Below are 17718 nucleotides of genomic sequence, written 5' to 3' on the forward strand. Positions count from 1 at the left end.
ACGTAGAGCAATTTGTACTATTCTTTAATGAAAGAGTTACCTAAAATTTATGCAAAAAGGGTACCCGACCGGTGACATGAGATAAATTTTCAGTATAATTGCCGGTTAACAATGTTTTAACATCGCACCTTCTCTTATTCAAAGTGTAGGCGAGAAAAAAAATATAAGTAGATGTTAAAGCGCGACCCCGTGGAACCCTCGGTCGTATCATCATTGTCCGCTGCCCTAACTACGAGTCGTAACCAATTATACAATCAAATGACACAACAATCTATTGAAGGAATGTTTTCGAACGCGCTGATGCCGTTCAACGATTTTATTAACCGGCGGACAATGATTTACTTCATTCTTAACGCGAACGAACTATAGAAGAAAGAAAAGTAGATGGAAGAGAAGAGCTGAGGAGTTAGTGGAAGGAATTGCAACTAAACAGCCATTAATCTTATTTATTTTATTCAACTATGCACTTAAATCTAGTTTTCGGGTGCGTCGGCGACCTCGTTTACAATGTCGGTGGGTGTGAAGGTAGCAACGGGCGCTGCTGGTGTTGTGTCCTCATCGTCACTGTCGGCACCGGGATGCGCGGCGAGCAGCTGCCCCGGGCCGCGGGGCTGTGCGGCGGACCCACTTCCCGGCGCCACCCAATCGCCTTTCTGGTACTAATGCCACACAATTATTACAAAATATTTCGTAAAATTCTATGAAAGTATCAGCGTTTTCAAATGTGCGACGAGATCACATATTAATTAAAATTGTTTTACGAATCGTCGTTTGTCTTTAGCAGGGGTTGCGCTGGAGCGATACAAATTAGATTTACAAATGTTGCACCGGTGATCTCACCGTAAAAAGTTAATACACCATCACCTGAGTGACCAAATTAGTTACAAAATATTTATATTTGTTTTAACAACTTGTGTTGTGTAAATTATGGTAAATGGCAATCGGTATTCAGGTAAAGGATCGATCTGCTATTTTACGATGATAATTTGTCGATATTTGTAACAAGTTTATGGTAAAATTTTTCTACAGGGTTTTGCTAACATACCTGGCGGCCTTCGTTCAGGGAACGGACGATGTCTAAGTACATGTCGTAGACGTAGCGTGCCATGTGTGGCATGTCGCGCACGACCAGTACACGCTCGTCGGGCACGATCGCCGCAGCAGCGCGCTGCGCCGGGAACCGCTCGCCCACCACCAGCTCCAGTTGAAGCGGCCGCTCCACCAGCTATCGGACGAAAGCGTTTCATTGTACTTTTTATCATCATATCAGCTAATAGACGCCCAAAGCATAGCCTCCCCCTCTCAAAAGATCGCCACAGCCTTAACTATGCTCGTTCACTTAGGGGTGGCCTATCTACGTCGTGTCGACTAGCTCGTTGCCACTCGAGAACCTTTTGGCTCCAATAGGCGTCGTTTGCACGAGCGATGGGTTGCCGATGTCGTAGATAGTGGTTCTGGTTACAAATTCATAACTGCCTGATATGCTTATTTGTCATGGTGTTATTCTTCACCGTTTGTATGTGACTGTAATGAATGTTTCATTAGAATAAAGCTCATTAAAAACGGTATACACAAACACACATTTATATCATGCTATCCATTCACAAGCACTAACAACTAACGATAACGACGAATTATATATTTCATCACACAAAGTTACCAATAAAATACATTAATTTGAATCAGTATAGATTCAAATAACCGATTATATAATTGACAAATTATTTAAAAAAAAATGTTTTTTTTTTAAATAATTTGTCAATTATATTTATTAAAGATCTCTTTATAGATCTATGTGTGCAGATGAGAGATCTATGTCTTAATGTTCTGCAAAAAATTACGTTAAAATTGATGTATTAATTCAGTAATGGATTGTGACCTGGTTGAAGGTGGGCTGCAGCTCGAAACAGTTGCGGAAGAGGTCGGCGCGCGCGAACACGTAGAGGCCGAGGCGAGCTCGTGACGCCGCCACCACCAGACGTCGCAGGTCGCGCACATGTCCCACCGCGCGCGTGCGCACCAGCGACACCAGCGCCACGTCGTTCTGCTGCCCCTGGTACTTGTCCACTGTTGTCACCTGAAATCGAATCATCTTAAATGAGTAACGCCGTCTCAGACGATTGAGGCAAGACTCGTATATAGGCTGTTGCTATAGGCTAGGTATTCTGGCCCCATTGGTGTGGCCTGACGGCTGGAAACTGGGGCCAGCATAATCAAAATATGAAAGAATAAGTTAGGGGTCTTATCATCTTATCATTATTACGTCAGCCAATAGCCCCGTGTAAGCTTGCCACAAAGATCGTCACTCCAGAACCTTACAGTTCCAACTGGCTGTCGGTTGCACTAGCAAAGCATTCCGTCCGCTACGATATTAGTCGAACAATTCTTTGAGTTTTTGGTGACCTCGGTTCTACGTTCTACGAATTACCTTATTCTTGATTCGATCTCGCAGCGAAGTTCCGAGCATAGCCTAATCTTACAGAAGTAAAGAAAAAGAAAGAGATAGAACACAATGTGATTCTTGACAACAGAAACTTACCTTATGCGGTCTGCCAATGAGCGGGTTGCCGGCACAGCGCTTGTCGACGACGTCTCGGATGAGGTGCTTCTGTCCGTTGTAGGTGGTAAGTATGGAGATGCGCTCGGCCGGCCACCCCACCAGCCGCATGTACATGAACACGGCCACCACGTACTCCGCCTCCGCGAGATTCTACTCAAGTAACAAATAAAAAGGTTTTAAAAATATTTTACATAAGTACGACAATCCATAAATCAAACTGATTATTTTCCTTTTGTAACTTTAATACTGAGCTTGGTTATCATCATCATCATCATTTTAATCGTAGGTAGTCATATACCGCCCACATAGATTTCCACTGCTGAGCGTGTATCTCCCGCATAGATTTCGACTACTGGGTATATACCTCACCATAAATTTCCAGCACATACATTCTGGCTGGACATTGTTCTCGTTTCGTTAAGCTAATGTAAATCCCAACTTAATGTTGCTTAGTTATAACTAGCCCACGGTCTAGGTACATTATTGTAAGACACTGGCAATACCGCAGGAGACGACGGGACCGTACCGCAAACAACCACTGAAGGAGTTAGTACGAAGTTTAGTAGTATGTAGTAGTTTCCTCATTATAATGTCAGCCGATAGATGCACTCTGCAAGGCATACCCTCAACCAAAAATTTCCACGATGATCTTGTGAACTTGTGTCGTCCGAGAGCAGCGACTTCTCGCAGTAGCTGTTTAGTGGGAAGGAAATCAACTGTTCATAGCATATATATATAGTGCCCCCTTCATAGTGCTTTCTTAACACCAGAATAAGGTTTACCTGATAAAAGTATGGGCTGGGTTCAGTCTCGCCGGCTCCATTAAAGTCTGCGACGTCGATGAGTTGGAAGTCGTGCCGTAGGCCCGCGTTGGCGGCGCGATACTCGGGCAGCCGCAGCACATGACCCAGGTCGCCCAGTGCACGGTATCGCCACCGGTACAGATTGCAAATACTGTCGACAAACATAATATTACTTTAATAGTACTTCGGCTAAATGCTTAGCTTTATATTGCATGTGCATTAACACGTACCTAGGTCTTGCTCTGCCCTGTGCGTCCAGCTCCACGTAAGGTACTCCAAGTCTAACCATCCGCGTGAAGAGACTTTGCTCCATGTTGCAAAACTTCTGGAAGGCCATGTTTTTGACGACCGGCGGCAGTTGGTGGTGGTCACCGATCATTATCCAGCGCTTAAGCCGGGAGCGGCCGTCTTGGGGGTTTTGTAATAACAGTGGAATGAATGTTTCTATTTCCAGGATCTGTGCCGATTCCTCCATCAGGATATTGTCGTATTTGAAACCTGTTCCGGGAAATCATTTTTATTATTTAAATTAAAAGTGTTACTAACTTATGTATAAATAATTAGTTCAACGTTGTCCTATATTACAAATTTATTATAAAAATAGCCTATATTTTGAATTTTGCAAAATGGAAAAAAAAATTGTATCCGAGAGACATTTGTTTATGTAATGTGCGTGTTTACATCCATTAATTAACAAATTTAAAATCTTTAAATGGGCCAAGGAGACGGCTATATTTGGGATTTGTCAGGAAAAGTAACCTAAGTCAGTAAAGTTAATTAGATTTATGCGGCTGTAGATAAGTCAAATAGCGTGTGAAAAATTAATTCTTTTCATTTGAAACAGTAGTAACTTCGAGACGAAATTACAAAAATTGCTTTTCGCTCCATACCCACTTTGTGTAATGCTGAATAAATGTTTAAAATCGATTCGTGTGAATTTAAGGAAATACAATAATTATTCGAATTGAAATATGACTAACTTCAAAATGAAAATATTACTTTTTTATTGTAACCACATTTATTTTAAATTTGGAACCAATGTTTATTTTAAACCAATTTGAGGAAAAAATGCGATGTCTTTAAAAAATAGATGTTATAATCGATTTACATATTAATTGTCAACATTTAATCATGTTCGTAATAAAATTATCTATTGTAATTAAATGGAGCGTATAAGAAAACAGAACCAAATATGGTACCGCAGTTACTTTATGGACGTAATAAATATTGATGACTTGTATGCACATTAAATGCGGTGACGAACGAAAGGAAAATACGGAATCTTAATTCTGTTCGCGTTTACTTGTGGCGCCATGTGTTCACGAGTTAACATTCCCGCAGCCCTAGAGATTTAAATAACGAACTTCGAATGATAGGACATGCCATGGGTCACTTTTGAAATCTCTTATGTACAATCGTTCCATAGAGTGAGTCTGAAAGCTAGGGGAGTTTCCATTGTGATGATTATAATCTAATGTTCGAGCCGAGGCTCTAGAGAGCACGGTTTCGGCAGCACTGTATGTACGAATCTATTTATTGCTATAGCGACAAGCGAATTTTGAGCACATTGAACGATCATTCAACATTAGTAAAACATACACATACATACAACATAGTTTAATTTAGTAAATTAATGATTAACGTATTTATGACGACAATGTTCATTTGCCGTCAATTAATGTATTATTGTATTAATTTTAAATTAAAAATTAATGTATTAATGTTACACCTCATTTAAAAATCAAAGATTTCAGAAATTATACATAACGTAGTAATACTATAATTTATGTAATAACTCAGTTATCGCTTATTCTTTCACATTTAACATAGATAAAATATCATCTAACATTAATAAAGAATATGAATATAAAAATCATTTCGCTCAAAGCTTATAAATTTTCGACTATATTTTTTCAACAGTGCATTTGGGTTATTTAGTGTTAACCAACAACAAGCCATATATTTGGTAATGTGGGCCGGCCTAAATACTAACCGATTTGAACGAGTTCGGAGCGCTTGAGCGCCGCATGCGTGCAGGTCATGGCAATAATTTTAGCCTCCTTCACCAGCAGGTACTTCGATCGATCCAATCCAGATCTCAACAGTTCGAACGCCCGGAACTCCTCGAGTTCTTCGAATATGTGATCTATGTACCTATAAATAAAAACGAATTCATAATAAATAATTTTTGGTATATCACTGGCCAATTTGTCGTGTTTCCGTATCGAATTATAATTTACAAAAAAAAACTAAATATGATCGAACTTGCCTAAAACAACTGCGTGCGACTTCCATATCTTCTTCGTAACTTTTACCGGGGAACAAGGGTTTTGGAGCATCTTCGAAGAATTCGTGGAACGGGAACTCTTTGCTAATGGTTTCTATCGATTTCGTCTGTAAAATAAATTGATTATACATAAGGTAAATAATGCAAAACCTTAACCTTGTAAAAGACCTTAGATTTACATAAGTAAGAAACACATTAGAGATAAGAATACCGCTAAAGTGCAATAGTCTTATCCAAATCGCCTGTCTCATCTCTATATGATAGAAAGATATATCAGATGGACTATAAATAAAAGTAATATTGTGCGAGTGCACTAAATATTTTTTTATTTATGTGACCTATAAGGTTTTAATGTCTCGAGATAAAATCGGTTCAGCCAATATACCAAATCCGGAGTAAAAGAAAAAGCATAAGGCACGGTGACGAGAACGCCGAGGCAAGAAGAACATGAGCGCCGCTACATTTTTTTATTGTAGCCATTTTAAACACTTCTAGATACGAAGGTCTCTTAAATAGATATCTGCTTCTTTTCAGCCGGTAGACGCCCACTGCAAGGCTTCCCGCGACCTTAACCATGTCGTCGGTCCGCCTACCCATACAGCTTCTATCTGCATGCGGTCGCCATTTCAGAACCTTACGGACATCGACTGCACAAGCGATGTGCCCCGCCCACTGCCACTACAGACGAGTAATTCTTTTAGCTACGACGGTGACCTTGTTACCTCTGATAAATGATGTACCGTCATTATATTTATGGATCTGGATAAAAAAAACTCGCTATACGCTTTAAGTAGTTTTTTATTTAGTTTTATTTTTAGGCATTACATTCTGCCTGGTCTACGTGTTTCGTTAACAAATATTTCGTCTACGGACGAAGGTCATCGTTGTTTAACATGCACGCATTAAGCTGAGAGTAAAACACGTGGCTGAATGAGGTGGCAATTGTTTATTTTTCAACTTCAGTTTTGTTTGCACAAACCGAAGTTTGATGAAAATTTATGTTCTGTTCGGGTAGATTAAAAGTATAATACGCAGTAAGCATATTATAATGAGAGGAACCGAAAAATAGGCACCTTGCCAGCAACAGATAAAAATAGAACACTTTTAAACAAAAATCACTAGGTGCCGTAATAAATAATGGTAGACTAAATTACTTGCTAATTATATTTACTCAAATTTTCCTAATAGATGGTCAAAGAAAACACAATATCCCAGAATCCTTATAGCCGTGGACGTCCTCGGGATAAAGATGACGATAGTTCCTGTGAGGAACAGTTAAGGATTATTTTATGTTCTAGAATCCTTTACAAAAGTACACCAGTTTAAATATAATAAATGGCTTTAATAATTTTGTTTTGATATCGAAAGCAGAACAATTATCTTTGACCCGTGAATTTCTGTTTATCGTAAAAATGATAAAAACGCTATACTAATCAGGACCCTTAATGATACGATCAAAAATCAGTACACCCTAGTTACGTTTAAGAGAGACTATAGTTAATGGAATGAAAATAAATACAGCAAATTCTTAATATCCACAACAATTATCACAAATACTTTTAACCATTTATACGGGGAAAACTTGTCAACAATTTTATAGTTATAGTGTCTGACATTAAATGATATGGCTCGCCCGTAACAGTATGGTGACGTATAGAGTTTTGTAATACAAATAGTACAGTACTAAAAACGTACGTCACTTTAAGGCGAGTCGGCAGCAGAGTTTAAAGGATTTATATATATACCTCGGTTGACTTCTATCTAATAGAGGAGAATATGTGTTAAAAGTATATCAGTGTGACCTCTTTATTTATTAGTCTTAAACTTTTAACGGTTATTAACAAAACAAAATTTCAGTAGTAGTGTGATTATATTTTTTGTATGATTACGTTTTAGTTTCCATGATGTCAAACGGGCAGTGTTTTAATTAAATCTATGGTTAGGTTAGGTTAGGTTTTCGACACAATATTTCCATTTATATATCCTAAAAAAACTTCCTTAGCGAAAAACGAAAATTAAAAAAAAATCTTAGCCTAATTTGGCTAATATTTTCAATTCTTGCCATTTTTCACTTCATTAGTCGCTTAGCAACATTTTTGGCGATTCATTTATATCTGTCATAATTTTAGCCGCAGGATGTCCACTGCTGGGTATAGGGATATAGATTTCCAACAGACCTAGCTGATAGCCGCCTGCAGTTAACAAACTGTAAATACGTACACGTGATTATCTTATCTGTATTATCTGGTAAGTTTCTGAATTATGTAAATACAAGTTAGTAAATTTATTCCTTTATTTAATGGAATCAGGCGTTACCTTGCGGAAGTCCATCCTAAGAAAGAAAAGGACCAACATTTAGCCACTTCCGCACATGCAGTGGTAGTCGTGCAACAAAGTGCACCGCCCGCTAGCCCGCTGATAAATGCATATGCGGCAAACAATGCGAATCACACAACTGCCACCGCCAAATCACTCAACACGTGTTTCACCCCTCCACGGGGCATCTTCAGGAGTTACGTTACATCGATTAGTGCCAAAGGTGTACTTAAATTTATTCCAGCTGGGATAATTACGTAATGCTGTTGTTTACCTTGTCCTGAGCGCAGAGTAGAAGAAACTCCTCCCACCGCGGGCGCACGTGGTAAACGTAGAAGTGGTGCGCCAGTTCGCAGGTGGCGCCCGCCTCGCCGCCCGCTCGCAGCGCCCGCTGCAGCTTTGCCGCCAGCTCGAGCAGCTCAAGCCGCTTCGCCAACACATAGTTCACACGTCCATATCTGTATAAGAATAACATGTACATATCTCCGTCGATAAATATTGCTCTGAAAATAATAGATTGATGTACAACTACACTATTACAACATGAAACTACAGCTATATATTCAAAATTACAATCATCATCACGCCAGCCAATAGACACCCACTGCGGGGCATATGCTTCCCCTAAAGGTCCCCACTGTGATCGGACCTGCGCTATGCGCACCAAAAACAATAAAATTCCGAGTAAAAATCATCAACACCATAGAACGTTTACTACTGGACATAGGCCTCGCCCATAGATTTAAAACAGTCCGAATTAGAAACGGTCTGCAACTAGCGTCAACCCTAAAGAAGTCTCTCCACCTTGAGGGTAGGTACGACGATCTACGCTTGCTGGTTTGTGGTCTCCAGAACTTTAAGGCCCTGGCGATATCTGTTCTGCGCGCTATGTGCGCTGTCTACTGCTGCTTCTACTTTTAATCCGCTTAGCTAAGTCGGTTATTTTCGTTCGCCTATGGATCTCCTCATTCTTGATTCGATCAAGCAGAGAAATTCTATTCTTAACTTAAAATTTTTATTTGGAGAAGAATTCTTTATTTAAAATTTCCTGTTAATAAAAATTCATATGAACTGTTATAGATACGTTAATTTGTACCTTTTAAATCTCTATACAAGGATTTATAATAATGTTTTTAATTAAGACGTGTCCATTTACCTGGAGAAATCTTTATCAGTCTGCAAAGCTTCCTCGCCGTGACCGAGACGAAGCAAATGCCGTTCATCTACATCCAACTCGGCCACCTTCTCGAAGAGCTGGTTAAGTGCCTGGTTACTGTGTGTGACTACCAAGGTGCGTTGCCACGGGAAGTTGTGATAAAGATTTGATATTATTTGCACCGCCACGTCCGTTTTACCTGAAACAATATGTACATAAATATCTCTACTGGAAGCAATATTTTGGAACATTGAACAATCTACTTTTGTCTATGAAGTATAAATGTAAAAAATAGGCCGCGTCAGCCTTAATATTTAATATTATCAGAATGAATATTAACGTATATTTTTATTGATATTGACTTCAAACTTTCTTAACAAAATGTTATCATAGTATCTTTTAATTTTGGAGACCGCTAAACAACAACAATAATACTTTAACATGTCAAGGAATAAAAAGACAAAGAAATGAAGTAAACAGAAGTTAACCAGATAAATTAAGTTTAGATTTAAGAGGCGTAGATAAAAATTATTCAACTGATACACATGGGTCTCTAATATTTTATCATTCGTTTACAAGACACTTCATCATCATAATCATCACATTAGCGAATAGACACCCACAGCGTGGCATAGGCCTCCCCCCAATATTACAACAATGCACGGTTTTGCGCTGCCTGCATACAGCGACTTAACTAGATAGTTAATTATATCAATCTTGTATTATATTATATCACATATCAATCTTATCTTATACATATATTTATTTAATTTTTCATGGAAATGGGAGTAATTTATAAAGCCCTACATTTGCCTTTGAACCCACTACCAAATCTACGAAGTAAGACAAAGCTGTTCACATTTTACAATGATTAAATAGATCTAGTGATTTTATAGCACTAACTGTACTTTCTGCTGTATGTATATCGTGTAGTGATTGTTATAAACCATAGAAATAAATTTAAATCATTGTATACGAATTGAAGTAAGCGTACCTGTACCAGGTGGACCCACAACCAGCGTTAAGCCTGGTTGCATGCCCGATCGGATAGCTTCGACCTGCGTCGGCGTGAAGAGGATGTTGTTCCTGTAAACAATAATATAATGACATATTATGACAATTACTTTCTAATAGATTCAGGCGTTACTTTGCGGTAGTCCATCCTAAGTAAGAAAGGGACTAATATATAGCTACTTTCGCTATGCAGCAGGCCGTTTTTTTAATGTGTATGTCATTGATCTATTTATGTATGAATGAAAAGCTGCAAGTTAACGGTGGTAGTTGTGTAATTCGCATTGTTTGTTGCACGCGCATTTATCAGTGGGCTGGCGGGCGGTGCACTTCATTGCACGACTACTGCTGTATAGTGGAAGTAGCTAAATATTAGTCCCTTTCTTACAATTACTTTCTTTATAATCTGTCCATACATGAGAGATTTCCAGCTATGTATTGACTCGTCACTATATCTGTGGAAACATAAAGCTTATAGATTTGAAATTTAGTAGGAATATTCCTTTTGCAGAGTAGTGGTCAGCTAAGGTTTTACGAAATATCACTCGTTTAATTCATGAAGCGGGCGCGGAATATCCTGTAATATAAATCTTTTGAATGTTCGTTGTTTCATGTAAAGTAACAATTACTTTAGATATCTGATAAATATATAACCGCGTATTTATATCGCAAAAAAAGTAAAACGAGTATAGACTGCGACGTTGTTATTGCTGCAAAACTTTATTGCGGTTGCGGTAACGATGTTGACGTATTTAGGCTATGTTTGCAATATCTGGTATACAAAAAGACCTAACAACTTACTGTTATTTATTTAAAAATAAAAATAATTCACCAAATGTGTTGCTAAGAGCAAAATTTAAAAACTGTTCTACCTATATCTTACTAATGTTTTCTTTTTATTTTGTATAATGAAATTTATTCTAAAAAAAGATAAAGGATGAAAAAGAGAAAGTTATATAAATCAGTATACCATAAGATTTAAAGTATAAGGATATGTCAAGTGATGTTATTGATAGAGACTAAAATTTAGTCTGACAATATGAATTCCAGCCGGTAATTATTTTATGATATACGTATATTACGTATGTATTATATTCCTAACAGGAACATTAGCAGACTAACAATTACATTTGCTTCATTCGATGCATTGCTTATTCGGAAATATTTTGTACTTTTTATTAAGCACTTTGTTTTAAAACTCATTAAAAATTTATCACGTGCGCATAACATCGAGATTCTTTGCATTACGTCACGTAGTATTCCATTGTGTTGCACAACTATTTTTAGAATTTACGATAGTTTAGCAAAATGATAGAAATATAAAAAAAATGGTAGCCTAGCGGTGAGATTAGAAGATTGAGACTTGCGATCGTAGGTCGCGGGTTTGATTTCCGGTATACAATCTTATATAATTCACATATGTGCATTTATTATACATGATTGCCACTGCTCATAAACAAGTTTCCAGAGGATGGAGGATGGCAGTGTCCTTTGCGTACCATTATATCATATATATATTAGTCCTCCCCATCTTGTGGTGGTCGTCTACGGGCTAAAACAAGGAACGACGACGACGCCGGTAACTACGCGTATGCAGCGAAAAGTGAAACAGAACAAAATGAAACAAATTATATCGATCGTTCGATTGGTACATACGTAATAAGAGAAAAAAATGTCGCTTCTTTTATTAACTGGCCATTTAAGTGCATATTATAAGAACAACTCTTTTTATTAATTTTAATTAATAAGACCTGTCTTCTAAATTAACAAGTTCTATATTACGTCACAACCATAATTACGATTTACAACAAAATTAACAAAATTTTGATTTTTCATTCAAAACCTAGTGCCTGCCTAGTTTTAAAGAATACATGATGAACAATTAAATGGTTTACGAATCATTATAAAAACGACTATTGAATCAGCTTTTCAAAAAGGTATTAGTGTTAGCCAAAATGTGTTATAAAAAATTACTTGACTTACTTAAGGTTTTTAAAAAAGGTATCATTGTTTATGCCAAAATATGTTATCAAGTTGACTTACTTTTTAGGTTCATTGTAGAGGTATGGTCCGCGCTTGGGTTGTACGTGTGGCTCCACTATGATAACCTTGTGGGGGTCGTCCTCGTCCATTGCATTGTCCCCTAATTTCTGTTTGCGCAGGACATTCTCAAAAGTAACTCTAAACAAAAGACATATTATTAGCATTATATTGGACATAGTTTTTAACTTAGATTTACGTAAGGTCTTTTAAATAGTCAAATATATTGAAATAGTTCATGAAAGTAAAAGTTATTTTTTTTTGAAAAAAAAATCCTCTATAAATATATATATAATATTAGATGATCCCGCAAACGTTGTTTTGCTAAAAAAATTAAAGTTTTTAATTAACAAATAAAAAATAAGGGTTGATCGTAGAGGTGTGAAAATATAGGGTTGTATGTATTTTTGTATGCTTTATCATAATAAAATAAAAACCAAAAAAATTGTCTAAAAAAATTAGGGGTGGACCACCCTTATCACTTAGGGGTATGGAAAATAGATAGTAGCCGATTCTCAGACCTACTGAATACGTATATAGAATTTGGTAAAAGTCGGTCTAGCCGTTTCGGAGGAGTACGGTAACTAACATTGTGACATGGAAATTTTATATATTAGATTAGGAATCTTTCACATAACATATGCCCCTGTTTGAAATATTGAAGTACTATCTGAAGCCCATTGTAGTTGTACATAGTCAGAAACTGGAAAGATACAATTTCGTGTAAAAAGCACCAAACAGTTCTTATATCATTAACATATTTTTTTGGAGTAGTTTATAATTGCTAGCCTAATGGTATTTTCAAATTCCTCAGGGTTAAGGTAGCATGGCGCAGAGGGCGCCTAGCTTAAGACCTATTTTAAAGAAACGAAGCTCAAGGGCTCTGGAGCCTCAGCTCGGGCCACTACGTAATACTTTTTTACTGGATTGCGCGGCCGCCGAGTTTTTAGATCGCTTCGGTGAACGCTCCATTGAGTGTGCAGTCTCAAGGTCCTTCACGCAAGGAACATTCGTCACGTGTGAATAACCTTTGCTAGATCTAGATTTGCTCATTTTAAGTTGTTACTGTTATACTACTTGAATGTGGACGAAAGGATGTACATTTTTGGACAACAATGAGTTAACATTGAAACTGATAGCTCTGGTAAGCTAAAGAGTCAGGCAACAGAGTGACTTTCAACTCGCCAACACGGCGAACCAACTGTGATCGACATTCACCGTTGTTGGGTATGTGTAATTACAGTCAAATCTCTAAGGTAGAGAAGCTTGTAATATTTAGTTTTGAAATAATTTTTTTTTACTAACTCAAACACTTTACTGATAAGCATTTATTTTCTACGACGAATTCACTTCTGGAAAGTCGTGCAATTAGTTTTGTTCCTAACATTTACGTACTTTATAGCTTGAATTTTACGTCATCTGCTATAGTGACACCGAAACCGCTGTACCGCGCTTTCATAACGGCGAGATGGTAGTCAAGCGTTGACGGCGGACTGACGGAACGGAGCGGTCGATACACCCCGCCTCACCGCGCATATACTTAACGCGCGGTACTTAGGTTTCAGTAACATTTATAGTTTAGTGGACATCATTAAAAATGAAATGTTTAACACGGTTATTTACGTGTTGATTCCAATAAGTGTGCAGTTTTATCGTTGAATTTTTTACAAGCGTCTAGTCTCTTGGAAAAATCCGTTAAGGTTTAGTTGCCACTACATATTTGGTACACTACAGACACACAAAAGTACATTAATCCACGATTTAAAGGTTTAAGATAAACATCATTAAATTTAGATTAAATGACGACCATTTTTACAAATGAACCACTGTTTACAAGGCCACGCCAATAAAATTCCCAGACGAATTAATAAATGACGCAGGTTTATTTTTTGATATTGTGGTATCAGTCGGTCGCCATCTGGTGCGTCTGGCGCCTGTAGCGCGCCGAAATATCCATTACTTCTCTGAATACTCGTACAAGAATTTTATTTATTCAACGATTCATAAGTATTTTATTTTTAGTATATGTCCTTGTAAAGGGCTATATGCTCGGGTTTTCTTTTTTCATATAGAGATCCGTAGATAAACTAAATTAATCGATACAGCCCAGAGAATTTGCAGTGATCATAGAACGGTAAACATATTATAGGAAGTCTACGCACTTGGTGGACAGATGACTTTGTTAATGAAAGACGCTAAACGTGGGTCGCTTCCAACTAGTAGTATTGAAAATCTGTAGGAAAAGCCTATTTCCAACATTAGGTGTCCTATGACTGAAATGATAAAGCTTAAATAAAATGTGTAAAACAGTTTAAAAAATACGTCTAGTTAAATAAAAATGTGCAAATTAGTACTACAGTGTTCATGTATAAATATGGGCAGATGTTCAAATTTGTTCCACGCGCTCAAGTAATAACAGCGTGGAAATAAATAATACTTACTTAAAAGGTCTTACGAGTTTCTGCGGGTCATTAACTTGAACCTTGATCTCGTGCCCGGGGAAGCTACTTCGCAGGTGGTCCATGTCGAGGAATGTGTCGTTGAAGTCCAAAGTTGGAATTTCGTTTGGCATCCTGATTAAATATCACAACGTTGACAATATTTATTTAATTTAGATACTACATTATGTCGCTTTATTTCAGGTAGTTTTTATAACTTAATTAGAAAAAAAAATTAAAAAGTAGTGATTTTGTAAAACAGCAACTATATAGATAGATAATCCGAATAGATCATTTCAATCAGATATAAAAATGCTGGTTTATTTACAGGGTCACTGGCTTTGTGGAGGTATTCTACAGAATCCCTGAATTTGAAATAAGAAAAAATATTTTTATGTTGCTGTTTATGAAATTGTGTTCACCTACAAAGTACTGTTGAATTTGAGCATCGTGTAATAAGAGCTTTCTCGAATACCTGGTGTAGTGCGCTTGCCCAGGATCACCGTAGCCCAGCACGATGTCGTGAAGCCACTCGGGCACGACACATTCCGTATTCATCAGCTCGCGTATCGTCTCCAGCACCGCTTTGAAATTGTTCTCTTTCGGCTTACGCCTCATAACCATGTTGAATGTTTCGTATACATCCTGTTATGAACGTAATTGTTATTTTTATATATTTAAAAGTCCTATAAATAACCGAGGGTGAAGTATTACTTTAGTACTGTGCTCTTTCTCGACCGCATATTGTAAGCAAATTTAAAAAAAAAAAACTAATGATTGACTTTATAAAAAGTAATAATACGTAGAAAAGTAACCATTAAAATTAAGTTTACGTCATATGTACAATAATTTAAACACATTTTGTAGTTGAATGAAATATCAAGGATTATATCATAACCTAAACACATTGACCGAGTAAAAGCGAGAAATTCCTAAGTGTATTTGTATACAGATCAATATTTACCACGTCTTTAATAGTTCGACTAAGTTTATTATAGGTTGCACTTTTATTTAGATAAGGCTGTAATTACTTTTATCTTGTTTTAAACAAATAGTTTTAATAAATATAGCTACCTCATAAATGTAAGGACAGGCACGTGAGAAGTTTCTTTAAAATATAACTCATAGATTTCTCTGATTTGCGATTGACACCATGTTAACCATGATATGGTGGGAGTACCGCATTACGTTTTAAGACTTTAGATAATTTACTAGAGCAAAACAAAGTTTTATTTTTGTAATTTGCTGCTACCCATTCAAATTACTGTTAAAAATTAAACACCAGAATTATCCACAGTGACGTTTAAGTGAAATAATAATAGATTTATAGTCATAGTAATAGAACGTACATCTTTACTATTTTAAAAACAACAGACAATGTTTTTAAGTAATTGTCTGGGTTTAACCAATACTCGCACCATCACTCCGCTTGACATATATTTCTCCCTTTCTCATAGAACACACGGCAGTTAATGACAAGGTTAATAACCACCCACAATTTCGTGGAAGAATCAGGAGATGCTCGTGACGTCAGCTACATGGAAATAACAAATATGTTTATCGGGTATCCCCATACCGTCTTAATGAAACATCGCAACGTCATTTTGCCGTTTTCGTTTAGCAAAGATGACTCATTATCACATACTACAGAATATTATTATTAATACGGAAATAAATGTTAGTATATATAAACATATTTAGACGAGTAATCTTTTAATAATATACTCCCCATAATCAATATTTAATTTAATATTATTTATTAATGGATAAATAATAGAAACGATTTTCACGATTATGTAATCGTGAATCAAAGATAAACAATCCAACATTTATGTTAAAACACAAACAAAAATACGTTTTAAGCTACGTGATAAATTTCACGTATCTCATTTCGTGAATCTATAAGGAAACCGTACACATTTTTTTCAAACATTCGTTGCCATGTAATTTAGCAAATAATCATTCGTTACTAACCTCTTTTCCCTTGCTAGCGCGATCTAAATCCATTCTATATTGGTTGGGATCTAGTAGTAGGCGGAATGTTCTCGAATCGCCGTCCAATTCGGGACGGGGCTCGGGACCCTCTTCTATGACTCGTCCGGAGGCATCCAGCATGCCTTCTACTTCGCAGCCTCTTACGTATACTATACCCGCCTGGTCTACCATACTCTTTCTATAATCATATTTTGTTCCTAAAAATAAAATATGATGTCAAAATTAAAGCTCTAGTTAAGTTAAAGCGATTCTTCATAATGAAAAATTTTATAGCACTAAGCCTTATTACGATTGGTCTAGTTCAATTTATTATAGTTATCCGACAGTATCTTACCTATGAATTAATTTAAATCTACCAATAGCGTCAAATTAAAGAATATATAACGTAACCTTATTATATAGTAACCTTATTTTGTTTTTTTTTTTATTTTGTCGTATCTAAACTTAAAAATGCATATAATCTGTAAGCTTTACTAAAATATTAAATAAATAATAAAAATATCACTTTTTCCTTCACCAAAAAACCCTATAGCCACTAGCTTTCCATAAATACTAGTAGCCTTAAACTTATTTCAATTTTTGTTTCAGATAAAGTAAAACAAAACTAGTAATGAATAATAAAATTTATAAAAATTAACGTTTTTTTTTTAATTTTGCAAAGTTCGTCAAAAACGTGTAAAAATATAATAAAACATTTTGAATAAATAAAATTTATAATAACACTTTAACTGTGTTAAACTTTATATTTTTAATTAAATAATTAAAGACTCTTTTCATTTCATTAGTAAACAGATGGTATGATGGTAGAACAATTGTTCATCAGTGTATCAAGAAGTTGTAGAAAAGCAATTTATGAGAAGTATTATTACCAATGCCTTGTGTTGGTCGTACGGTGATCAAGAAGCAGACATCGTGCTTCCTCAGGTTCTCCCACTCCTGTTTTATTTCATTCCTCACGCTAAGGGTTACTGTGACATCAGCGCGAACACGAGAGGGCGCTTTTTCTCCGATATTTGGCTTTGCTACTTCTACCACTGCGAAACTTTCTATCGGATGCGCCATTCGTGCCCACCCACCGAAGTACACGGATCCATCTTCTGCCCGCCTATATT

The 17718-nt window shown here is 36.6% G+C and overlaps 1 protein-coding gene across 3 annotated transcripts in view; it reads right to left on the reverse strand.

Annotated features, from left to right (window-relative positions):
- Positions 1 to 452: 452 nt before the first annotated feature.
- LOC137919675 (RNA helicase aquarius) overlaps positions 453 to 17718 on the reverse strand; it is a 65538-nt gene continuing 48272 nt past the window's right edge. For all 3 annotated transcript variants that reach the window (XM_068762816.1, XM_068762814.1, XM_068762815.1), the window contains 16 exons: positions 17476 to 17711; positions 16586 to 16803; positions 15087 to 15256; positions 14615 to 14746; positions 12177 to 12314; positions 10117 to 10208; positions 9123 to 9321; positions 8241 to 8424; positions 5633 to 5757; positions 5357 to 5517; positions 3594 to 3861; positions 3343 to 3514; positions 2540 to 2710; positions 1880 to 2077; positions 1046 to 1225; positions 453 to 659 (listed from right to left, as the gene is read on the reverse strand). In XM_068762816.1, the coding sequence (XP_068618917.1) occupies positions 474 to 659; positions 1046 to 1225; positions 1880 to 2077; positions 2540 to 2710; positions 3343 to 3514; positions 3594 to 3861; positions 5357 to 5517; positions 5633 to 5757; positions 8241 to 8424; positions 9123 to 9321; positions 10117 to 10208; positions 12177 to 12314; positions 14615 to 14746; positions 15087 to 15256; positions 16586 to 16803; positions 17476 to 17711 (2830 nt within the window). In that variant the 3' untranslated portion in view covers positions 453 to 473. The remainder of the gene's footprint in view (positions 660 to 1045; positions 1226 to 1879; positions 2078 to 2539; positions 2711 to 3342; positions 3515 to 3593; positions 3862 to 5356; positions 5518 to 5632; positions 5758 to 8240; positions 8425 to 9122; positions 9322 to 10116; positions 10209 to 12176; positions 12315 to 14614; positions 14747 to 15086; positions 15257 to 16585; positions 16804 to 17475; positions 17712 to 17718) is intronic.

This window comes from Battus philenor, unplaced genomic scaffold, assembly GCF_028537555.1.
Source record: "Battus philenor isolate CCGP_79_NKW_IND1 unplaced genomic scaffold, ilBatPhil1.0.hap1 SCAF_17, whole genome shotgun sequence".
In the NCBI taxonomy this organism is placed as follows: Eukaryota; Metazoa; Arthropoda; class Insecta; order Lepidoptera; family Papilionidae; genus Battus; species Battus philenor.